This window comes from Nerophis lumbriciformis, linkage group LG25 (assembly GCF_033978685.3).
Source record: "Nerophis lumbriciformis linkage group LG25, RoL_Nlum_v2.1, whole genome shotgun sequence".
NCBI lineage: Eukaryota > Metazoa > Chordata > Actinopteri > Syngnathiformes > Syngnathidae > Nerophis > Nerophis lumbriciformis.
In genome coordinates this window covers 3,333,528-3,360,340 of record NC_084572.2, presented here as the reverse complement: position 1 = coordinate 3,360,340, position 26,813 = coordinate 3,333,528, and the positions used below count along the sequence as shown (strand labels likewise).

The window sequence follows — 26,813 nt, the reverse complement described above, 5'->3', positions numbered from 1 at the left end:
TGACAATCGATGGTGTCCCAGGTGTGAGAAAAGCATATATGCACCCTATCAAACCCCCAAAATATGCAAGAAAAACCTGCAAGACATTTCAACAGCCGGCTCAAGAACTATGAAATATTCATATCTCAATACGACTTTTTATTATGCACAAAAAACCCTGCAGATGTTACTTTGCACTAGGGTTGTCCCGATACCAATAATTTGGTACCGGTAACAAAATGTATATCGATACTTTTCAAAGTAAAGGGAACTACAAAAAAAGTACACATTGGCTTTATTTTAACAGAAAATCTTACAATGCAATAAACATGTTTCCTATTGCACTCAAAGAACAATTTTAGAAGGTTAAAATAAATTAAAGGGCATTAAACACATTGGGCTTTTCTTGTTGCACTCAAAGAACAATTTGCAAATTTCTATATTACATATAGTTTGCCATAATCAAAGATTAGGTTAAAAATCTAATAAAAAGCTTTATTGACATTATATTAAATGCTTAATGATTTATGGTTGCCACTCCTGGTCTGTGCTTTAAGATACAAAACAATACAATTATTAGTAAGTACTAAAAACAAAACTATGGATAAATGTACACAGATAAGCCATGTAATAGGTAAAACACACATTTGTTAAAGATAAAACACAAATTGTAGCATTTTGTTACAAAATTCAGTCATTTCACTTGCATTAGTTGACGTTAGATGGGTCTTGACTGCGCTAATATTTGGCAGCTGTGTGCACATCTAATATCTACATGTGCACAACAGAGGAGCTGGTTCATTTATGAGAGTAGTGTATGCGTCTTTAAGAGAATGGCAACGTGTTGGCTGAGTGACGTCAGTGAGTGAGTGGGCGAGTAAAAAGAGAGAGAGGTAGCACTGCACTGTGCAGTAGAAGAATGAACAGGTCCAGTTGTGTCCTGCAAAACTAAAAATAAAGCAGATTGTTACCTGTGACTATTTAAACTCCTTGTGCAGATCTGAATGCTTATTATGGAAATGTTTACCTAAGTTTGAAGCAAAGGTGGTAATACTAATCGCCATATTTCGCGAGGCATGTTTTAAAGCAACACTTGAAGCGCGGCGCATCCTTGTTTAAAGCGTCACCTTTTATCGTTAGTTTTGAAACCCAAATACCTCCATATTGCGCTTCACGCACCCTCTTTATTAACCAGTAGAATTGTCGTTTTTTGCCATTCTTCCTCTCCAAGATGTTATTGCTTGTATGCACTTTGTGTGTGCATTTTGACACACTCAACATCATGCGCCTCGGCTCTATAGTCACCGCCGCAGATAAAACAACGGTACCGGTACTTTTCAAAGGCAGTATAGTACCGATTTCAATCATTAGTTTCACGGTACTTTATTAGTACCGGTATACCTTACACCCCTACTTTGCACATTGTCACTGAAACAGTTAAAGAATATTGAACACCCGCACAAACCTGACCATTGATGACATTTCTACCAAACATTTAGTTTCCAAATCATCAAAGAGTGTTCTTTCGATTATTAAGTTCCAAATCCTATGAAAAGTAGAGCATACGTTTCGACACAGATGCACCCTGTGACACGCAGAGAAGAAATTCTATTGTTGAGCACTTTGTCAACTCCTGCAGGCCGCCATGGACTTCTGCATGAACATGAACACCAAATCCAACAGGAGGAAGCTGGTGCGAGCACTCTTCACTGTGCCCAGGCAGAGGTAATTTCTCCAAGTTGACGAGTGTGTTGTGCTTTTTCCAATGATTCCACTGCTAGGACTTGAAAGGGGTAGAAACACATTCACGTTCATATGCTGCAGTGTTTCCCACAGAACTGCACTCTATTTGTGGTGCTGGGTTTCCTGGTCATTGTCTAATTTGCATAATTGGCCATGGATGCATAACAACTGAGGCAAACATTTTTAGTTAAAGTTAAAGTACTAGGTGTGGTGAAATTATCCTCTGCATTTGACCCATCCTCTTGTTCCACCCACTGGGAGGTGAAGGGAGCAGTGAGCAGCAGCGGTGGCTGCGCTCGGGCATCATTTTGGTGATTTAACCCCCAATTCCAACCCTTGATGCTGAGTGCCAAGCAGGGAGGTAATGGCTCCCATTTTTATAGTCTTTGGTATGACTCGGCCGGGGTTTGAACTCACGATTTTAGGGCGGACACTCTAACCACAAGGCCACTTAGCAGGTCTTTAGCGAAATAAACAAGTACAATATCTTATTAGTCTGTCTTTAAATAGAATAAACACAACACCTACATCTTATATGCATATGAAGTGAGTATTTGCATAAAATATGGAAGCAAATTACAGAGCGATTAATACTTAGCAAATAATACTTAAAGTGTAGTCTTCAATCCGCATTCGCGGGCTAGCTATCATACAGGTAAAAGCCAGTAAATTAGAATATTTTGAAAAACTTGATTTATTTCAGTAATTGCATTCAAAAGGTGTAACTTGTACATTATATTTATTCATTGCACACAGACTGATGCATTCAAATGTTTATTTCATTTAATTTTGATGATTTGAAGTGGCAACAAATGAAAATCCAAAATTCCGTGTGTCACAAAATTAGAATATTACTTAAGGCTAATACAAAAAAGGGATTTTTAGAAATGTTGGCCAACTGAAAAGTATGAAAATGAAAAATATGAGCATGTACAATACTCAATACTTGGTTGGAGCTCCTTTTGCCTCAATTACTGCGTTAATGCGGCGTGGCATGGAGTCGATGAGTTTCTGGCACTGCTCAGGTGTTATGAGAGCCCAGGTTGCTCTGATAGTGGCCTTCAACTCTTCTGCGTTTTTGGGTCTGGCATTCTGCATCTTCCTTTTCACAATACCCCACAGATTTTCTATGGGGCTAAGGTCAGGGGAGTTGGCGGGTCAATTTCGAACAGAAATACCATGGTCCGTAAACCAGGCACGGGTAGATTTTGCGCTGTGTGCAGGCGCCAAGTCCTGTTGGAACTTGAAATCTCCATCTCCATAGAGCAGGTCAGCAGCAGGAAGCATGAAGTGCTCTAAAACTTGCTGGTAGACGGCTGCGTTGACCCTGGATCTCAGGAAACAGAGTGGACCGACACCAGCAGATGACATGGCACCCCAAACCATCACCCAACCATGCAAATTTTGCATTTCCTTTGGAAATCGAGGTCCCAGAGTCTGGAGGAAAACAGGAGAGGCACAGGATCCACGTTGCCTGAAGTCTAGTGTAAAGTTTCCACCATCAGTGATGGTTTGGGGTGCCATGTCATCTGCTGGTGTCGGTCCACTCTGTTTCCTGAGATCCAGGGTCAACGCAGCCGTCTACCAGCAAGTTTTAGAGCACTTCATGCTTCCTGCTGCTGACCTGCTCTATGGAGATGGATCCCTGTCGCTTAGTAGGAGCCATTTTGTGGTCTTTACAGATGTAAACACACAAAGGAAATGAAACGTACGGTAATATCCGCGCACTTTTTCTTCTTCTACGCGGGCGGGTGGTTGCTTACAGTAGAAGAAGAAGCGCTTCCTGTTCTATGGGGGCGGGTGCTTACCTTGGCGGTTGCTTGCGTAGAAGAAGAAGCACTTCCTCTTCTACGGGGAAAAAAGATGGCGGCTGTTTACCGTAGTTGCGAGACTGAAACTTTATGAAAATGAATTTTAATATTAATCCATATATAAAGTGCACCGGGTTAAAAGCCGCACTGTCAGCTTTTGAGTAAATTTGTGGTTTTTAGGTGCGGCTAATAGTGCGGAAAATACGGTACTTAACAAAAAAAAGATGAAATAACTGAAAACATGTTTTATATTCTACTTTCTTCAAAATAGCCACCCTTTGCTCTGATTACTACTTTGCATACTGTCAGGTTCAAACACTGATGACATCTATTAAACAGACAAGAAGCGAGGAATTAAACAGAGACTGAATTCAATTTAGCTCATTGAGGAGAAACGTCTGGGCTGTACTCTTTGCACAGTCTTCCACCACGCTCTGACGAAAAAGGTCCATGCCTTCTCTTTTATTTGGATATTCCCTGATTACATAGCAACAGCTGTTTAAAGAAACTAGAATATAAAACATGTTTTCAGTTATTTCACCTTTTCTTGTTGAATACATAACTCCACATGTGTTCATTCATAGTTTTGACGCCTTCAGTGACAATCTACAATGTAAATAGTCATGAAAATAAAGAAAGCACATTGAATGAGAAGGTGTGTCCAAACTGTATGTACACTTCATGTGTATGTTAATAATATAAATAAATAAATGTTAATAATATACTTTCCTTTGTGTGCTTAGTTTTTCAGTAACTTTATTGTAGAGACTAATAATAAACAGGTTTGAAATTTTTCAGCTTTAATTTAAAGTATTGTTTATTCCAACGATCAGGGAAGGCAGAATAATATGTCAATAAACCAGAGGTGTACAAAGTGCTGCCAGTGTTACATTGTAGTAATAAAATAAGCAGCAACAATTCATAAATACAGCAAAACAAAATCATGTACGGTAATAAGAAAAATATATGTTGACACTAACAACACAGGTTTGTCTTTAAATGATTGTATAACATTTTTTTTTTTTTGCCTTTACAAAAAAATGCATGAATCATAGCCAATTACCGGTATGCAAATTTTGACAAGGTGTCATTTTGACAAGGTGTCATTTTGACAAGGTGTCATTTTGACACCGCCCCAGCTCCTACCACATCTGTGGCCACTACCTTGCCACCACTAATTAATTACCTGTTTGTCATGTCATTTACCTGTCATGCACTGACTTTCTTTGATTGTTTTTGAGCTATTTTTAAAAGTCTATTTGTGCGCGTGTATGTGTGTGTACGTGAGTGCGTGTGTGCGTTTTGGAAGATTAATCAAGTCTATCTAGTATCTTTGCTGTTTACCAAATGAACCCAGATCAGAACATAAATAAAACATCCCTCATACTGAGGAGAAGCCATTAGTGCTACAATTATATTTCCTAAAGCATAGTTGCCCGCCACATCATTTTATTTGGCCTTTGAAAGCCTGGAAATAATATGTATCAATACAGTACTGTAACTTTTCTTACTAAATGTAGGTAGTATTTTTTTCTATTTTGGGACAAAAAAAATATATGTACTCCATGTAATCGCAAATTATGTTAACTTAAATCTTGTCTAATTATGCAAAAATATATTATCAAGCATTCAAACCATTTTTTTTAATATAAATAAATACTAATAATAATGATTTCAAAGCAAGTTATCCATCAAATTGTGCAATGTAAAATATGTAATGTAAAATGTAAAAATAGCAATAGATTTCATGGTAAAATTGTAACATTTACTGTGATTTTTACAGCATTTTTATCTTCATGAAAAAACTGTCCTTTTTTTACTGTAATAAACTGTGGTGCCATTTTGGCATTTATAGTAACACACCGAAAAATCTACAGTTGTTAAATTTGTGGTAAAAAAAAACAAAAAACAAACTGGCAGCTCAGGTGCCAAAATTTTACTGTAAAATTGCAGTTTTTTTTAATTTACAGTAAAAAAAACTAATGTAAATTTTACAGTAAAATTCTGACAACTTAGCTGCCTTTTTTTTTTTTTTTTTTTTTTTTTTTTTACCGCAAATTTAACAACTGTAGATTTTTCGGTGTATTACTGTAAATGCCAAAATGGCACCACAGTTTATTACAGTAAAAAAAGGACAGTTTTTTCATGAAGATAAAAATGCTGTAAAGCACAGGTTTCAAACTCAAGGCACGGGGGCCAGATGTGGCCCGCCCCATCATTTTATTTGGCCTTTGAAAGCCTGGAAATAATATGTATCACTACAGTACTGTAACTTTTCTTACTAAATGTATTATTTTTTTCTATTTTGGGACAAAAAAAAAAGATGTACTCCATGTAATCGCAAATTATGTTAACTTAAATATTGTCTAATTATGCAAAAATATATTATCAAGGATTCAAACCTTTTTTTTTTTAATATAAATAAATACTAATAATAATGATTTCAAAGCAAGTTATCCATCAAATTGTGCAATGTAAAATATGTAATGTGAAATGTAAAAATAGCAATAGATTTCATGGTAAAATTGTAACATTTACTGTGATTTTTACAGCATTTTTATCTTCATGAAAAAACTGTCCTTTTTTTACTGTAATAAACTGTGGTGCCGTTTTGGCATTTACAGTAATACACCGAAAAATCTACAGTTGTTAAATTTGCGGTAAAAAAAACAAACTGGCAGCTCAGGTGCCAAAATTTTACTGTAAAATTGCAGTTTTTTTTTATTTACAGTAAAAAAAACTAATGTAAATTTTACAGTAAAATTCTGACAACTTAGCTGCCTTTTTTTTGTTTTTTTTGTTTGTTTTTTACCGCAAATTTAACAACTGTAGATTTTTCGGTGTATTACTGTAAATGCCAAAATGGCACCACAGTTTATTACAGTAAAAAAAGGACAGTTTTTTCATGAAGATAAAAATGCTGTAAAGCACAGGTTTCAAACTCAAGGCACGGGGGCCAGATGTGGCCCGCCCCATCATTTTATTTGGCCTTTGAAAGCCTGGAAATGATATGTATCAATACAGTACTGTAACTTTTCTTACTAAATGTATTATTTTTTTCTATTTTGGGACAAAAAAAACATATGTACTCCATGTAATCGCAAATTATGTTAACTTAAATCTTGTCTAATTATGCAAAAAATATATTATCAAGGATTCAAACCATTTTTTTTTTAATATAAATAAATACTAATAATAATGATTTCAAAGCAAGTTATCCATCAAATTGTGCAATGTAAAATATGTAATGTGAAATGTAAAAATAGCAATAGATTTCATGGTAAAATTGTAACATTTACTGTGATTTTTACAGCATTTTTATCTTCATGAAAAAACTGTCCTTTTTTTACTGTAATAAACTGTGGTGCCATTTTGGCATTTACAGTAATACACCGAAAAATCTACAGTTGTTAAATTTGCGGTAAAAAAAACAAACTGGCAGCTCAGGTGCCAAAATTTTACTGTAAAATTGCAGTTTTTTTTTATTTACAGTAAAAAAAACTAATGTAAATTTTACAGTAAAATTCTGACAACTTAGCTGCCTTTTTTTTTTTACCATAAAAACAGCAGTGCTGTTTTCTCATTTACAGTAATGTACACTACATTTTGAGGTGAAATTATTGCAACTTACCATATTTTTTTTTTTACATTTTAGTTAAAAAAAAAAATCTACTAATAAAATACATAAAAAAATTGGGTAATAGTAGTATTCACTGTTAGATGCGGCCCTCTGGGGCCAAACATAACTGTGATGTAGCTCTCAGTGAAAAGGACTTTGACACCTCTGTCCTAGAGTGTTAGAAAACTTCTGCACTAAAAGCAGGCGCCGATTGTATTATAAACTTAGACGTAGACTTCCTTTTTATTGTCATTCAAATTTGAACTTTACAGTACGATAAGAACGAAATTTCGTTGCATTAGCTCATGGTAGTGCAGGATAAAAAAGCAATAAGATGCGTATATAAATAAATAGATTACTGTACAGATATCTATATTGCACTTTTGCATATGCATCCACGTTTATGGATATATGTTATATTGTCTTTTTATTCCAGCGAGTTAACCCATTTTGGGGGGAATTGAGGGGATAATTATGATGCGTTCAAGGTCAAGGTTCAACTTTATTGTCCCCGCGGGGAAATTTGTCTTGGGCACAGTGCATCATTGCTTTCTTAACATACCCAAAAACAACAGAACAAAAACACAAGCACAGACACAACCACAACCATACAACTAACATTTAAACATCAGAACATGGAGCTTGATAGACATAGGTGGCACTTTGATGTAGGCATAAAATCTACAGTATGGAGATAAAGATAAAGTACCAATGTGCATTGCACTAGAGCTCATGGATAAAGTGCTGTGTGCTAAAGTGCTTAGTTCTAAAGTGCTATGTGCTAAAGTGCTATGTGCTAAAAAAGTGCTAACCTATGTATTAAAATTCTATTGCACATTGTTGGTCAGCTTAATGGAGGCTGGAACAAATGATAATTTAAGGCGGTTAGATTTGCATAGTGGGACCCGGAGTCTTCTCCCTGATGGCAGGGTTCCATATTCAGGAAAGAGTGGGTGTTGTGAGTTGGAAATAATTTTCTTAGCTTTTTTCCTAACTGCCTGCTCATAGATGCTCTGTATAGGCTCATATTCTTTCCTCCCTACGATTTTCATTGCCGTTTTATGCATGCCGGCCGGTTTGCTTTTTAGCTTAACGGTTAGGTTGCCAAACCATGAGGTGATCCCGTATCTAATGATGCTCTCTACAATGGCACGGTAGAAAATCATCATGATATGGCTGCTTACGCCGTACAATCTTAATCTTCGCAAAAAATATAGCCTCTGTTGCAGTCTATTGCACAGTTTGTCAATATGTGTCTTCCAGCAGAGAAGATTATCAATATGAACCCCTAAATATTTATATGAGGATACCTGGGTGATTTCCTGATTTTTGATGACCACTGGCTCATGGTCAGTCACTTTCCTCGGATCCAAAACCATTTCCTGTGTCTTGGTCACATTTAAAATAAGATGGTTAGTGTCACACCACCTAATAAATAGGTCTATCTCGTCTTGGTACACAGAGGGGTCCGTATCCTTGTGTAGAAGGCTTAGGAGCACGGTATCGTCCGCAAATTTCACCATATAATTGTTAGGGTGCACAGTCCTACAATCATTGGTGTACAATGTAAATAGTGTTGGTGATACGACGCAACCCTGTGGGACGCCTGTGTTGCAGTGTTTGGTGTCTGACAGTGTTCTGTTGACCTTCACTTGCTGTGTTCTGTTTGTTAAAAAAGAGTGGAACCATTTGATCAAGGTGGAGTTTACACCCATGTCTTTGAGCTTCTCTAAGAGTATGTGAATTTGCACTGTATTAAAAGCTGAGCTGAAATCAACAAATAAAATTCTAGCATAAGCTTTTGTGTTTTCAAGGTGCTTGGAGATAAAATGCAAGGTGCAAAGGATTGCATCATCAGTACTGCATTCCTGCTTGTACGCAAACTGGTACACATCTAAATTTGGCTTGACATCCTTCATGAGCAGTGACACAACAAATTTTTCAAAACATTTCATAGCAATCGATGTGAGAGCTACGGGACGAAAGTCGTTGTTTACTGTGACACCGGGCTTTTTAGGCACTGGAGTTATAATTGACTTCTTCCACAGAGCTGGAACAGTGTGAGTGTTAAGTGACTGTTGGAATATTGGACACCATGCTGTAGTTAGTTCCTCTGCACAGCTTTTGAGCAAAAAGGCTGGGAGGCCGTCAGGGCCTGCGGCCTTGCCCGTACGTACTCTACTAAAGAGACGGCGGATGCTGGTCGGGTCGACTTCCAGGCAGCAGGTGTCATCAGTGTCTGGCAGGGACTGCAAAACACTGTCACACTCCTGAGAGAAGTTTTGACGGTCGAATCTCAAATAAAAGTCATTTAGCTCATTTGATTTTTGCTGCTCATCCAGGGTGATGATTTGTTTCTTTGCAGGGTTCATATTAGTGACTGAGGCCTGAGGGAAGAAACAGAAGCACAAGTGAAAGTTTCAAATTAGAAGGTTTCAAAATAAGAGTGTTTGCATAAACATGGAGAAATCTTAACTGGTAGCTTCAAACCTATTCATGGCGCCGCTCAAATAAATCAAAGTATTTGGGATCACTGCTTTGTGACGATCCTCAAAATAGTGACTTTTGTCTTCTGCTAGGTTGGATCTTCTGCCTTTTTACTCCCGCCTGGTGGCCACTCTTCATCCCTGCATGTCTGACGTGGCCGAAGACCTGTGCTCCATGCTGAAGGGAGACTTCCGGTTTCACGTAGGTCCAGGTTGAGCAAATGAAATCAGCTTTAAAAAAATGTAATTTCCTTCATAATATTAGTTGTTTGTTTCTGCAATAGATTCGCAAGAAGGACCAGATCAACATTGAGACAAAAAATAAAACGGTCAGGTTTATTGGAGAGCTGGCCAAGTTCAAGATGTTCTTGAAGACGGACACACTTCATTGTCTCAAGGTGTGTTAGACTTGTTTCTTGGGCTGTCAAATGATTAAAATATTTAATCGCTATTAACCAGAGAAGGGATTTTTTTATATTTGATAACTGTACCTTTAACAGATCATTTTCAAGTTTGAATTACAAACCCCGTTTCCATATGAGTTGGGAAATTGTGTTAGATGTAAATATAAACAGAATACAATGATTTGCAAATCATTTCCAACCCATATTCAGTTGAATATGCTACAAAGACAACATATTTGATGTTCAAACTGATAAACATTTTTTTTTTTGCAAATAATCATTAACTTTAGAATTCGATGCCAGCAACACGTGACAAAGAAGTTGGGAAAGGTGGCAAAATTACTGATAAAGTTGAGGAATGCTCATCAAACACTTATTTGGAACATCCCACAGGATGGGAACAGGTGGGTGCCATGATTGGGTATAAAAGTAGATTACATGAAATGCTCAGTCATTCACAAACAAGGATTGGGCGAGGGTCACCACTTTGTCAACAAATGCGTGGGCAAATTGTTGAACAGTTTAAGAAAAACCTTTCTCAACCAGCTATTGCAAGGAATTTAGGGATTTCACCATCTACGGTCCGGAATATCATCAAAGGGTTCAGAGAATCTGGAGAAATCACTACACGTAAGCAGCTAAGCCTGTGACCTTCGATCCCTCAGGCTGTACTGCATCAACAAGCGACATCAGTGTGTAAAGGATATCTCCACCTGGGCTCAGGAACACTTCAGAAACCCACTGTCAGTAACTACAGTTGGTTGCTACATCTGTAAGTGCAAGTTAAAACTCTCCTATGCAAGGCGAAAACCGTTTATCAACAACACCCAGAAACGCCGTCGGCTTCGCTGGGCCTGAGCTCATCTAAGATGGACTGATACAAAGTGGAAAAGTGTTCTGTGGTCTGACGAGTCCACATTTCAAATTGTTTTTGGAAACTGTGGACGTCGTGTCCTCCGGACCAAAGAGGAAAAGAACCATCCGGATTGTTATAGGCGCAAAGTTGAAAAGCCAGCATCTGTGATGGTATGGGGGTGTATTAGTGCCCAAGACATGGGTAACTTACACATCTGTGAAGGCGCCATTAATGCTGAAAGGTACATACAGGTTTTGGAGCAACATATGTTGCCATCCAAGCAACGTTACCATGGACACCGCTGCTTATTTCAGCAAGATAATGCCAAGCCACGTGTTACATCAACGTGGCTTCATAGTAAAAGAGTGCGGGTACTAGACTGGCCTGCCTGTAGTCCAGACCTGTCTCCCATTGAAAATGTGTGGCGCATTATGAAGCCTAAAATAGCACAACGGAGACCCCCGGACTGTTGAACAACTTAAGCTGTACATCAAGCAAGAATGGGAAAGAATTCCACCCGAGAAGCTTAAAAAATGTGTCTCTTCAGTTCCCAAACGTTTACTGAGTGTTGTTAAAAGAAAGGCCATGTAACACAGTGGTGAACATGCCCTTTCCCAACTACTTTGGCATGTGTTGTAGCCATGAAATTCTAAGTTAATTATTATTTGAAGAAAAAAAATAAATTTAATGAGTTTGAACATCAAATATATTGTCTTTGTAGTGCATTCAATTGAATATGGGTGGAAAAGGATTTGCAAATCATTGTATTCCGTTTATATTTACATCTAACACAATTTCCCAACTCATATGGAAACGGGGTTTGCACTATCAACATGGGACTGGACAATTTATCTGCTTTATGCAAATGTTTATTTATTAAACATTGTTCTTTTGACGTAAAGGACACAAAGCTCTTTTACGGACACACACAGAAACACTTTCACACACACACTAGCTCTCATACAAACTGTCTCACACATGCTTGTGACACAAGCTCACTTTAAAAACAACCCTATTATAATGACGATTGAAAAAAATTAACTGCAGTGCGCCAGCACCGTCTTCAGCTCAGCTGAGTGTGTAACCTCCTCAGTCAAAACATGCCCTTTGTCTTCTAAAAAAAGAATCACTAAATTAAAGCTGTTGCAACCCAGTTAGTAGTTGCTTGTGAAAGTACAGTACAGGCCAAAAGTTTGGACACACCTTCTCATTCAATGTGTTTTCTTTATTTTCATGACTATTTAATCTACAATGATTGTCACTGAAGGCATCAAAACTATGAATGAACACATGTGGAGTTATGTACTTAACAAAAAAAGGTGACATAACTGAAAACATGTTTTATATTCTAGTTTCTTCAAAATTGCTCTGATTACGGCTTTGCACACTCTTGGCATTCTCTCGATGAGCTTCACGAGGTAGACACCTTGAAATGGATTTCACTTCACAGGTGAACTTGAAGCTCATCGAGAGAATGCCAAGAGTGTGCAAAGCAGTAATCAGAGCAAAGGGTGGCTATTTTGAAGGGTTAGTGCATGTGCCTCACAATACGAAGGTCCTGAGTTGTCCAGGGTGTACACCGCCTTCCGCCCATGTGCAGCCGTGAGAGGCTCCAGCACCCCCCGCGACCCCGAAAGGGACAAACAGTAGAAAATAATACATATTGGTACTTAAGTACATACAGTGGGGCAAAAAAGTATTTAGTCAGCCACCAATTGTGCAAGTTCTCCCACTTAAAATGATGACAGAGGTCTGTAATTTTCATCATAGGTACACTTCAACTGTGAGAGACAGAATGTGAAAAAAAAATCCAGGAATTCACATTGTAGGATTTTTAAATTATTTGTAAATTATGGTGGAAAATAAGTATTTGGTCAATAACAAAAATTCTACTCAATTATTTGTAATATAACCTTTGTTGGCAATAACAGAGGTCAAACGATTACTATAGGTCTTTACCAGGTTTGCACACACAGTAGCTGGTATTTTGGCCCATTTCTCCATGCAGGTCTTCTCCAGAGCAGTGATGTTTTGGGGCTGTTGCAGGGCAACACGGACTTTCAACTCCCTCCACAGACTTTCTATGGGGTTGAGGTCTGGAGACTGGCTAGGCCACTCCAGGACTTTCAAATGCTTCTTACGGAGCCACTCCTTCGTTGCCCGGGCGGTGTGTTTGGGATCATTGTCATGCTGGAAGACCCAGCCACGTTTCATCTTCAAAGCTCTCTCTGATGGAAGGAGGTTTTGGCTGAAAATCTCACGATACATGGCCCCGTTCATTCTTTCCTTAACACGGATCAGTCGGCCTGTCCCCTTAGCAGAAAAACAGCCCCAAAGCAGGATGTTTCCACCCCCATGCTTCACAGTAGGTATGGTGTTCTTGGGATGCAACTCAGTATTCTTCTTCCTCCAAACACGACGAGTTGAGTTTATACCAAAAAGTTCTATTTTGGTTTCATCTGACCACATGACATTCTCCCAATCCTCTGCTGTATCATCCATGTGCTCTCTGGCAAACTTCAGACGGGCCTGGACATGCACTGGCTTAAGCAGGGGGACACGTCTGGCACTGCAGGATTTGATTCCCTGTCGGTGTAGTGTGTTACTGATGGTAACCTTTGTTACTTTGGTCCCAGCTCTCTGCAGGTCATTCACCAGGTCCCCCCATGTAGTTCTGGGATTTTTGCTCACCGTTCTCATGATCATTTTGACCCCACGGGATGAGATCTTGCGTGGAGCCCCAGATCGAGGGAGATTATCAGTGGTCTTGTATGTCTTCCATTTTCTGATAATTGCTCCCACAGTTGATTTTTTCACCCCAAGCTGCTTGCCTATTGTAGATTCACTCTTCACAGTCTGGTGCAGGTCTACAATTCTTTTCCTGGTGTCCTTCGACAGCTCTTTGGTCTTGGCCATAGTGGAGTTTGGAGTCTGACTGTTTGAGGCTGTGGACAGGTGTCTTTTATACAGATAACGAGTTCAAACAGGTGCCATTAATACAGGTAACGAGTGGAGGACAGAAGAGTTTCTTAAAGAAGAAGTTACAGGTCTGTGAGAGCCAGAGATCTTCCTGGTTTGAAGTGACCAAATACTTATTTTCCACCATAATTTACAAATAATTTCTTTAAAATTCCTACAATGTGAATTCCTGGATTTTTTTTTCACATTCTGTCTCTCACAGTTGAAGTGTACCTATGATGAAAATTACAGACCTCTGTCATCATTTTAAGTGGGAGAACTTGCACAATCGTGGCTGACTAAATACTTTTTTGCCCCACTGTAACTCCACATGTGGTCATTCATAGTTTTGATGCCTTCAGTGACAATCTACAATGTAAATAGTCATAAAAATATATAAAACGCTCGCAACATCGAGGGAGACAAGCGGTAGAAATGGATGGATGAATTGAGGATATATCAAGTAGCTTTTGCGATTTCTCATGGTGTAAAGGTTTTTTTTTTTGGTGATTTTCCTCCGCGTGGTGCGACGTGACCGGCTGGCTTTGTTGCCTTGGAAACACTCAAGATGAAAGTAGAACTCCGACTTTTTTTTTACCTCCGCCAAAGAGTTTGTAATTTTTCGTCAGGGTTTTTTGTGTGTTTGTTTGCAACACAACTGTATTAGTTATGGATACATTTTGATGATTTTTTCAGGAAATGTAAAAAAACAAAAACAATTCCTCTTATCTTCTATAAACACACTTCACTCCCTGGTTACGGCGTTCCACGCCCCCAACTTGTCAGCCCCGCACTGCGCAGAGGATTCTGCGATATTATTTTCAGACCCGGCCAATGCAGCGCCAGATAAAACTACACGCCGAGTGTTTGTTTGCTATTGTCATGAGTCACTGTATTACTGTGAAAACTTTGAAACCAAAATACACCCCTAATTACCTCGATTAATGATGCAGTCTTGGTGTGCATTAATAAACAAAATAGTTCCATTAAAGGACATTTTCGTTACTGGTTATTATCCAATTAACGTTAAAAGCCCTACTTGGTTAATAATTGTCATACATGTGGTAATGTTTTGATTGTGTCTCAGATGCTGCTGTCAGATTTCACCCATCACCATGTGGAGATGGCCTGCACCCTGCTGGAGACGTGCGGCCGCTTCCTCTTCAGGTCCCCCGACTCTCATCTTCGCACCAGCGTCCTGCTGGTCAGTACCACCTGGCTCTGCCTTCCCCCCCCCCCCCCAAGTTGTATTTTCACATGAGGCTGGTATTTCTAGCATCTCATCTTCTCCGAACTATATGTGCCAGAGGTGTGGACTCGAGTCACATGACTTGGACTCGAGTCAGACTCGAGTCATGAATTTGATGACTTTAGACTCGACTTGACAAAATGTAAAAAGACTTGCAACTCGACTTAGACTTTAACATCAATGACTTGTGACTTCACTTGGACTTGAGCCTTTTGAATTGACATGGCTTGACATGACTTGCTACTTTCCCCAAAACCCAAAGATGAAAAAGTTATTCGGGAGCGCTCCGTATTTTTCATTGTGTACTTGTCTATCAGCGTTGCGTGTGTCAGCTGGTGTGCTCTCAGTACAACAGCCAATCAAATTAGATCTACTTTGTTTTCATCACACAGCATTCATCCAATCAAATTGCAGGACAACCAACGAAGAAGACATGTCCAAACCACACGCCAGTGAACAAAAAATGATACCTAAAATAATTTCGTTTGGGTATAAAAATTACGAGGTGGTCAACACAAAACGGTTTGCAGTATGCAACACATGCGGTTCGAAAATTACTGATGGAGAGGCAACAACTTCCAACTTCGTCCGGCATTTGAAGTTGCACAAAGAACGGTAAGTTTTGAATGTAAGATAACGTTTATTGGCTAAGTAACGTGACTTTTATTTGCTGTGTAGTTAAATCAGTGAGGCTGTAAACTCACTGCTAACGTTATAACGTTATTGCAAACACGGGAATCTGTTGCAGTTCACTACCTTATTCATACTTTTTGTTCAGTGATTTTTTTTAAGCAGGGTTACGTTAGTCAATATATCACACGTAACGTTAGACGGCGGTCAGCAGCACCGCGTATTTTAGCCATCTAAAAAAAGACAAAAATAGTAAAATAAAGGTCAGTTAAAATGTATACTATATTATGAATATGTGTACCGTTTTAGCTAGCTTTCTGACATACTGTTGGTTGTTTACCTCAGTGGTCCCCAACCACCGGGCCGCGGCCCGGTACTGGTCCGTGGATCGATTGGTATCGGGCCGCACAAGAAATATATATTTTTTTATTTTCTTTTTTTAATTAAATCAACATAAAAAACACAAGATACACTTACAAGTAGTGCACCAACCCAAAACAACTCTCTCCCCCCTTTTGTTCTGGGCATTGAACATGAAGACTCTTCCTTCACTGTTCCGAGTGGCCATGAGAGTCTTGGCAGTGCCTGCCTCCAGTGCTCCAGTGGAGCGAGTTTTCAGCCATGGTGGCATCATACTACGCCCCCATCGTGCACAAATGACTGACAGACTCTTGGCTAATTTGGTCTTTTGCAAATGCAATGCAGCATAGGGCCCTGACATATAAAAAGTACAACTTTTTTGTTATGTTCACGTATATGTCATGTTTTTTCAATGTTAACACTTTTGTACAAATAAGTACATTTGCACTTTATTTTCCAATGTGTTTGTTCTGTAAAGGAATGAGTTAATGTTTAAAATGACTGGTTAATAGTGCTATTATAAAGTGCAATGTCAGCACAATTTTCTTTCCTGCAATTTCAAATGCACTTGTTTTAATAAATAAATACAGCGTTTGAAAAGCATACACAATCTGTGTTAATATATTAGTCTGTGGTTAAAAGGACTTGAAAGGACTCGAAACTCAAAATGCAGGACTTAGGACTTGACTTGAGACTTTCCAGTCTTGACTTTGGACTTGACTCGGGGCTTGCCTGTCTTGACTCGGGACTTGACTCGGACTTGAGGGCAAAGACTTGAGACTTACTTGTGACTTGCAAAACAATGACTTGGTCCCACCTCTGATATGTGCATTCCAGGAGCAAATGATGCGCAAAAAGCAGGCGCAACATCTGGATGCCCGCTATGTGACAATGGTGGAGAACGCTTACTACTACTGCAACCCCCCACCCATTGAGAAGACAGTGAAGAAGAGACGGCCGCCGCTGCAGGAGTACATCCGCAAGCTGCTCTACAAGGACCTGTCCAAGGTCACCACGGAGAAGGTGCTCAGGCAGATGCGGCGGCTGTCCTGGCAGGACCCGGAAGTCAAGAGCTACCTGATCTGCTGCATGGTCAACATATGGAACGTCAAGTACAACAGCATTCACTGTGTGGCCAACCTCCTGGCTGGCTTGGTGGCCTACCAGGAGGACGTGGGCATCCACGTGGTGGACGGGGTCCTGGAGGACATTCGCTTGGGCATGGAGGTACATTATTGATAAATAGGTCAAAACAAAAACAATGACATAATGTGCTAATGTCTGCACCCTGTCATACTCATTAATACCAGGTCAACCAGCCCAAGTTCAACCAGCGCCGCATCAGCAGCGCAAAGTTCCTTGGCGAGCTGTACAACTACCGCATGGTGGAGTCAGCCGTCATCTTCCGCACCCTCTTCTCCTTCATCTCCTTCGGTGTCAACCAGGATGGCAGCCCGAGCACGCTGGACCCCCCTGAGCACCTCTTCCGCATCCGACTGGTGTGCACGCTGCTCGACACCTGCGGACAGTACTTTGACCGCGGTTCGAGCAAGAGGAAGCTTGATTGTTTCCTTATCTACTTCCAGGTGAGTCCTACGACTGGAATACATACCTGCCAACTACTCCGGTTTTCCCGTAATTAGTACGGTTTTCATCAACCTATTCCGGGTTATGGTTGCAGTGATAAAAAAGATGTTTTTTCATTAATTAAAAAAAATTAAAAACATTTTAGTTTTATTCACGAAATCGCGTAACAACAATGACAATCGACACTGCTTCCCGTAACTTCCTATCGAGCCATTCCGAATGCCATGCGCGAGGCTATTTATAGCACCGCTGCCAAGCACGAGGCACCAGTTGCCATTGTTTCCAAACGAGCGAACGATCATGGAATCAGCCGGAGAAAAATGGCAAACGAGTCTTAAACCGAAAAGAAAACTGCAGTCATTCCGTGAAGAATATTCAAAAGCCTATCCGGGAATAATTATCCGTTCCAAAAAGGGTGAAAACTACGCGAATTGCACCTTGTGCAGACAAGATTTTTCGATCGGACACGGAGGAATTAGCGATGTAAAAGACCACGTTGGGACAAAAAAACACAAGTCTAATGCCGTTGCTAGCGATACAAGTGGAAAACTTTCAACGTAAATTTGGATTTTAGCCACAAAAAGGTAATGACACCAATGTTATCTATTGGAATTGTTTAGTACTGTTATACTGTTAAAAGTGTTTATACTATTTATGCTTTCAAGTCCAAGTTGAAGAAATCTTGTTAAATGTTGACAGCATAACTACCAAAATACAGAAGTATGTCCTTAATATTTTTGCAGTGCTATTTCTGTTGAAAAGTTCAAATGATTACATTAGAGATGTGATGTGCCACTTTTCAAGTGTCTGATGGCTTAAATTAATTTTCATGAATTTTTCATATTTTGAATTCTTTTGAAAGGCTTACAAAAAAACTACATTTGAATTGTAATTCCATGCTATTGACAGGACTATTAATTTTAATGAAGTTAGCTTACCATGTTTACAGTATGATAATTGTGATAGAAATGTGAATTTTAGGCACAGAATATTTTTTACAATTGAACAAGGCAGTAGATTATACAAGCTTGGACAGAAAGTTAATAATGACACCAATTTTTTTTTAAATGGAATTGTTTAGTACTGTTTTACCATTTGTTTACTGTAAAAAGTGTTTATACTTTCAATTAACAAATTGAAGTTTTGTGAAAGGTTGACAGGATAACTGGCATTAACTGTCAAAATAATTTCAAACTATTGAAGTTAGCTTACAGAATAAACATGTCAATCAACCCATATGATTTTTGCTGTAATATTTTTGTTTTGAAAAGTCACTGTGACTGATAGAAAAGTGATGGTTTTAGCAACATTTTAACCTGTCTGAATGCTAATAATCATTTTGCGTCGGGGGGCGAAGCCTGAACCCCCCACCAGGACTTTGTCCTGGACCTACCGGGGCCTGTGGCCCCTGGTCCCTGGCTACTAGGTTTTTCTGATTTCAAAAGTTGGCAGGTATGGGAATGTCAGAGTCTAATCACAAACACTAGAGCACAGGTGTCGAACTGGTTTTCATTGAGGGCCACATGGCAGTTATGGCTGCCATCAGATGGCCGCTTGTAACAGCGAATAAAGTTTGAATTTACGTCTGGATTTCATTAGAGTAGACTGTCGATTTTACAGTAAAAACTTTACATGCACAACATTTTACTGTAAAATAGTGTTTTTTTCTTTTTTTTACAACATTTTACGGTACATGGAAAAACAGTACCACTGTTTTTTGGGGGTGTTTTTACGGAAAAAGCTGGCAACTTAGTTGCCAGAATTTTAGTGTTAAATTTACATTGGTTTTTACAACATTATATTGTTAATGGAAAAATAGTACAAGTTATTTTTTTTTTATTCTGGCAACTTAGCTGCCAGTTTTTCTACCGTAAAAACAAATGCACCGTCTTTCCAATTACAGTAATACACCGTTAAAAACAACAACCGTAGATTTTACAGTCAAATACTGGCAGCTCAGTCAACAGAGTTTTAACGCAAAAAACAGTAGTAATTTTTTTCAATTTACAGTAGGGCTGCAGCTAACGATTATTTTTCTATCGATTAATCTATAGATTATTTTTTCGATTAATCGGTTAATCTATAGATTATTTTTTTCGATTAATCTATAGATTATTTTCCTTTTACCGATTATTTTTTTTATTTAAAATGAAGAGGAAAAAATAAATGTAGGCCAGTTTTTTCAAAAGGCATGGCTTTTATTTACAAAAAAAAAAGTATAGCCACTCAGTCAACATTGACAACAACATGACAAAATATTCTGTAACAATGTAAACATTTAAAACTTTTAACATTTAACAAAATTAAAAGTAGCTTATTTGCTTTTTAATGTGCAAATATAAAAGTAAACATCCAGTGCAAATCTTAATATTCTGGAATAGTATAAGCATTTAAAAAGTAAAAGTATTGCTTATTTTGCTTTAAAATGTGCAAAAATAAAGATAAACATCCAATACAAAAAAGTGCAAAACGGAAATATTCTGTAACAAGTGTAAACATTTCAACAAAAGTAAAAGTATTGCTTATTTGCTAAAATGTGCAAAAATAAAGCTAAACATCCAATACAAAAAAGTGTACAGTGTAAACATTTCAACAAAAGTAAAAGTATTGCTTATTTTGCTTAATAACACAACAATGATAGTATGATTAAAGTGAAAGTTAATTGTTGGTTTGTACATAGTATATGTAACTGTTAATGTTGTAAAAGGTATTTGCACAACTAATTAACGTTAGCGTTTGTGACACGTCTTGTGCCGTGGGGTTCTTTCAGGACCGACAGACTGAACGCCAGACGGCTTTGCCAGGTTTACAATCTTTTAATTTTACACAAAGTCTTTTCTCTTCCAACTCTTTTCTCTTTCTTTCCTCGCTTTTCAGCTCCTCTTCCTCGCTCGCTCGTCGTCCCCTGTCTCTTGCGGCCTCGCTCCCGGCGCGCCTCGCCGCTCGCTCGCCGCCGCCGCCTCTCCACAGCGTTAAAGAGGAGCGCGTCTTTGTAAACACTGAACAGGCACGCCAAACGCGCCTCTCAGAGCAAACGGTGCTTTAGTTTATGAATTTACAACGCAGATACAAATGACACATTCATGTTTTTGTGTAATGATGACAACGTATACTCACGCGGACCATTGACTAGTTGATGGTGATGGCAAGAACGCTGTCGGGGGTTTTCTTTTCAAATGTTCGTTCATAGCCGTTGTGCTGCTATGATAGGCCATTTCCGCTCGACACAGTGTGCATACAACAACATTATTAGGCCGTTTATTGAAATACTCCGACACTTTTGACGACTTTTGGCGTGCTTTTTTCCCCTCGCTCGCATCGTCTGCTTTGCGCTCCGCCATGACAGTAGTGTGACGTAAATATGCGACGCACAAAAACGGCGTCGACGTATTTACGTAACCGATGACGTCGACTACGTCGACGCGTCGTTTCAGCCTTAATTTACAGTAATATGCTGTAAAGAACAACGTAACATTTATTGTCATTTTTATTAATTTGCTGTAAAGTTAAGTATTTTTATTTAGACAAAAACATGTTTGGAAAGTATGATAATATACTGTAATATTGCTGCAATAGTGGATACTATTAAAGTTTAAAAGGTATACATTTTTTCTGTCAAAATGAAAAAAATCAATGAGAAAATATTAAATATAAAATTGACACATATCATTATCAGGTGTTTGCGGTCCAGATAAAATGATGTCGCGGGCCAGGACTGGCCCCCGGGTCTTGAGTCTGACACCTGTGCACTAGAGAGACCTATGGATAGCCGACATTGTGAACAAACACTCGTCTTGTTTGTGTGTCTGCAGCGCTACATCTGGTGGAAGAAGAGTGTGGACACTTGGACCAAAGACCACCCGTTCCCCATCGACATCGACTACATGATTACCGACACTCTGGAGCTGTTGCGGCCCAAAATGAGACTGAGCTGCTCCCTGGAGGAGGCCAGCAGGGAGGTGGCCGACCTGGAGAAGGAAGTGCTGGTCAAACTAGGTAAGGTGTTCTAATGTAAGGAATATACAAAGTGTGTAAGTGTGGGAGATAGCTTTGTACACGTGGCTGTTCATGGCTGCTCAGCTTGTCTGACCGCTTGAGTGACATTCCCTAACAGATGTGTGCCATCACTCCTTAAAGGCGCAGCTCGACAAAGGAATAATCATAATTAAATGTACACCCACTAGAATTTTTCAGGTGTGTGTCACTTCTGTCTTTGTTTTTGTCTTCTTCCCATTTCGGAAGTGGGTGTCACTCAGCAGCCTGTTGAAGGGCTGGCGTTGTTTTACAGTTTTAAGGTGTAGACTGAGAATTACCAGGAAACCGCCATGTCCAATCAGTGAGAGTGACTCAGGGCTTTGTACTCAAGTTAATTAGGTCATTGTCACCATGTTTAGTTCCTTACGTATGTTACCATGTTACATTTGTTATACAGGTAAAAGCCAGTAAATTAGAATATTTTGAAAAACTTGATTTATTTCAGTAATTGCATTCAAAAGGTGTAACTTGTACATTATATTTATTCATTGCACACAGACTGATGCATTCAAATGTTTATTTCATTTAATTTTGATGATTTGAAGTGGCAACAAATGAAAATCCAAAATTCCGTGTGTCACAAAATTAGAATATTACTTAAGGCTAATACAAAAAAGGGATTTTTAGAAATGTTGGCCAACTGAAAAGTATGAAAATGAAAAATATGAGCATGTACAATACTCAATACTTGGTTGGAGCTCCTTTTGCCTCAATTACTGCGTTAATGCGGCGTGGCATGGAGTCGATGAGTTTCTGGCACTGCTCAGGTGTTATGAGAGCCCAGGTTGCTCTGATAGTGGCCTTCAACTCTTCTGCGTTTTTGGGTCTGGCATTCTGCATCTTCCTTTTCACAATACCCCACAGATTTTCTATGGGGCTAAGGTCAGGAGAGTTGGCGGGCCAATTTAGAACAGAAATACCATGGTCCGTAAACCAGGCACGGGTAGATTTTGCGCTGTGTGCAGGCGCCAAGTCCTGTTGGAACTTGAAATCTCCATCTCCATAGAGCAGGTCAGCAGCAGGAAGCATGAAGTGCTCTAAAACTTGCTGGTAGACGGCTGCGTTGACCCTGGATCTCAGGAAACAGAGTGGACCGACACCAGCAGATGACATGGCACCCCAAACCATCACTGATGGTGGAAACTTTACACTAGACTTCAGGCAACGTGGATCCTGTGCCTCTCCTGTCTTCCTCCAGACTCTGGGACCTCGATTTCCAAAGGAAATGCAAAATTTGCATGGTTGGGTGATGGTTTGGGGTGCCATGTCATCTGCTGGTGTCGGTCCACTCTGTTTCCTGAGATCCAGGGTCAACGCAGCCGTCTACCAGCAAGTTTTAGAGCACTTCATGCTTCCTGCTGCTGACCTGCTCTATGGAGATGGAGATTTCAAGTTCCAACAGGACTTGGCGCCTGCACACAGCGCAAAATCTACCCGTGCCTGGTTTACGGACCATGGTATTTCTGTTCTAAATTGGCCCGCCAACTCCCCTGACCTTAGCCCCATAGAAAATCTGTGGGGTATTGTGAAAAGGAAGATGCAGAATGCCAGACCCAAAAACGCAGAAGAGTTGAAGGCCACTATCAGAGCAACCTGGGCTCTCATAACACCTGAGCAGTGCCAGAAACTCATCGACTCCATGCCACGCCGCATTAACGCAGTAATTGAGGCAAAAGGAGCTCCAACCAAGTATTGAGTATTGTACATGCTCATATTTTTCATTTTCATACTTTTCAGTTGGCCAACATTTCTAAAAATCCCTTTTTTGTATTAGCCTTAAGTAATATTCTAATTTTGTGACACACGGAATTTTGGATTTTCATTTGTTGCCACTTCAAATCATCAAAATTAAATGAAATAAACATTTGAATGCATCAGTCTGTGTGCAATGAATAAATATAATGTACAAGTTACACCTTTAGAATGCAATTACTGAAATAAATCAAGTTTTTCAAAATATTCTAATTTACTGGCTTTTACCTGTATATTTACCTTTTTTTCCCAGATTATAATGCGCACTTAAAATCTTTTAATTGTATTTATGTTACCACGTTATGTTTGTTATGTACGTTACCATGTTAAGTACATGTTAATGTACAGCAGGGGTCTCAAACTCAATTTACCTGGGGGCCACTGGATGCAGAAACTGGGTGAGGCTGGGCCGCAAGAAAAAATGTATTAAAAAAATCTAACATGCACTTTTAAATGAATTCACCTTCTTTGAATGGCTATCCCGCCCTAGCAACATACTTGCCAACCCTCCCGATTTTTACGGGAGACTCCCGAATTTCACTATCAACACCGTGTATGGCGTGGATGGTGTTCTGCTGACCTCGACTGCGGATGTTGTGGATCGGTGGAGGGAATACTTCGAAGACCTCCTCAATCCCACCAACACGTCTTCCTATGAGGAAGCAGTGCCTGGGGAGTCTGTGGTGGGTTCTCCTATTTCTGGGGCTGAGGTTGCTGAGGTAGTTAAAAAGCTCCTCGGTGGCAAGGCCCCGGGGGTAGATGAGATCCGCCCGGAGTTCCTTAAGGCTCTGGATGCTGTGGGGCTGTCTTGGTTGACAAGACTCTGCAGCATCGCGTGGACATCGGGGGCGGTGCCACTGGATTGGCAGACCGGGGTGGTGGTTCCTCTCTTTAAGAAGGGGAACCGGAGGGTGTGTTCTAACTATCGTGGGATCACACTCCTCAGCCTTCCCGGTAAGGTCTATTCAGGTGTACTGGAGAGGAGGCTACGCCGGATAGTCGAACCTCGGATTCAGGAGGAACAGTGTGGTTTTCGTCCTGGTCGTGGAACTGTGGACCAGCTCTATACTCTCGGCAGGGTCCTTGAGGGTGCATGGGAGTTTGCCCAACCAGTCTACATGTGTTTTGTGGACTTGGAGAAGGCATTCGACCGTGTCCCTCGGGAAGTCCTGTGGGGAGTGCTCAGAGAGTACGGGGTATCGGACTGTCTGATTGTGGCAGTCCGCTCCCTGTATGATCAGTGCCAGAGCTTGGTCCGCATTGCCGGTAGTAAGTCGGACACGTTTCCAGTGAGGGTTGGACTCCGCCAAGGCTGCCCTTTGTCACCCATTCTGTTCATAACTTTTATGGACAGAATTTCTAGGCGCAGTCAAGGCGTTGAGGGGATCTGGTTTGGTGGCTGCAGGATTAGGTATCTGCTTTTTGCAGATGATGTGGTCCTGATGGCTTCATCTGGCCAGGATCTTCAGCTCTCACTGGATCGGTTCGCAGCCGAGTGTGAAGCGACTGGGATGAGAATCAGCACCTCCAAGTCCTAGTCCATGGTTCTCGCCCGGAAAAGGGTGGAGTGCCATCTCCGGGTTGGGGAGGAGATCTTGCCCCAAGTGGAGGAGTTCAAGTACCTCGGAGTCTTGTTCACGAGTGAGGGAAGAGTGGATCGTGAGATCGACAGGCGGATCGGTGCGGCGTCTTCAGTAATGCGGACGCTGTATCGATCCGTTGTGGTGAAGAAAGAGCTGAGCCGGAAGGCAAAGCTCTCAATTTACCGGTCGATCTACGTTCCCATCCTCACCTATGGTCATGAGCTTTGGGTTATGACCGAAAGGACAAGATCACGGGTACAAGCGGCCGAAATGAGTTTCCTCCGCCGGGTGGCGGGGCTCTCCCTTAGAGATAGGGTGAGAAGCTCTGCCATCCGGGGGGAGCTCAAAGTAAAGCCGCTGCTCCTCCACATCGAGAGGAGCCAGATGAGGTGGTTCGGGCATCTGGTCAGGATGCCACCCGAACGCCTCCCTAGGGAGGTGTTTAGGGCACGTCCGACCGGTAGGAGGCCGCGGGGAAGACCCAGGACACGTTGGGAAGACTATGTCTCTCGGCTGGCCTGGGAACGCCTTTGGGTCCCACAGGAAGAGCTGGACGAAGTGGCTGGGGAGAGGGAAGTCTGGGCTTCCCTGCTTAGGCTGCTGCCCCCGCGACCCGACCTCGGATAAGCGGAAGAAGATGGATGGATGGATGGATGGACTCCCGAATTTCAGTGCCCCTCCCGACAATCTCCCGGGGCGACCATTCTCCCGAATTTGTCCCGATTTTCACCCGGACAACATTATTAAGGGCGTGCCGTGAAAGCACTAACGTCCTCTACAACTTGTAGTCGCATCCGCTTTTTCACCATACAAACAGCGTGCCGGCCCAGTCACATGTTGTCTGAGGCTTCTGCATACACATGTAAGTGAGTGCAATACATACTTGGTCAACAGCCATACAGGTCACACTGAGGGTGGCCGTATAAACAACTTTAACACTGTTGCAAATATGCGCCACACTGTGAACCCACACCAAACAAGAATGACAACATAAACACAACAGAACAAATACCAAGAACACCTTGCAGCCCTAACTCTTTCGGGCTGCAATATACACCCCCGCTACCACCAAACCCCGTCCCCCCCAACCCCGCCCACCTCAACCGACGCACGGGGGGGGGTAGGTGGTAGCGGGGGTGTATATTGCAGCCCGGAAGAGTTAGGGCTGCATGGGACAGTCACTACAGTACACTGTACAGTACACACTACAGTCACCCCTGTATCCAGGGGTGACTGTAGTGTTCCAAAAAGAAAGTCTGCCTTCTCCCCATCTTTTTAATGTAACTGCACATTGTCCTTCAAATAAAACAAATACAAAAAAAAAAAAAAAAATCAATCAATGTTTACTTACAGTATTTTTCGGACTATAAGTCGCTCCGGAGTATACGTCGCATGGGCCGAAAATGCACAATAAAGAAGGGAAAAAACATATACCGGTATACGTCGCACTGGAGTATAAATCACATTTTTGGGGGAAATTTATTTGAAAAAATCCAACACCAAGAATAGACATTTGAAAGGCAATTTAAAATAAATAAAGAATAGTGAACAACAGGCTGAATAAGTGTACGTTATATGAGGCATAAATAACCAACTGGTATGTTAACGTAACATATTATGGTAAGAGTCATTCAAATAACTATAACATATAGAACATGCTATACGTTTACCAAACAATCTGTCACTCTCGATCGCTAAGTCCGATGAAATCTTCCTCCCCGGTGTCGCCTCCGGTATGTCCTTTCTTTCTGCTGCTCGATT

General features: G+C 40.5%; 1 protein-coding gene across 3 annotated transcripts in view; it reads left to right on the top strand.

Moving 5' to 3' along the window:
• The window catches only part of upf2 (UPF2 regulator of nonsense mediated mRNA decay), a 75,495-nt gene that overhangs the window by 25,530 nt on the left and 23,152 nt on the right, over positions 1 to 26,813 (top strand). For all 3 annotated transcript variants that reach the window (XM_061983587.2, XM_061983586.2, XM_061983585.2), the window contains exons 8-14: positions 1,619 to 1,704; positions 9,732 to 9,840; positions 9,923 to 10,036; positions 14,944 to 15,060; positions 16,933 to 17,322; positions 17,406 to 17,681; positions 21,495 to 21,678. In XM_061983587.2, the coding sequence (XP_061839571.1) occupies positions 1,619 to 1,704; positions 9,732 to 9,840; positions 9,923 to 10,036; positions 14,944 to 15,060; positions 16,933 to 17,322; positions 17,406 to 17,681; positions 21,495 to 21,678 (1,276 nt within the window). The remainder of the gene's footprint in view (positions 1 to 1,618; positions 1,705 to 9,731; positions 9,841 to 9,922; positions 10,037 to 14,943; positions 15,061 to 16,932; positions 17,323 to 17,405; positions 17,682 to 21,494; positions 21,679 to 26,813) is intronic.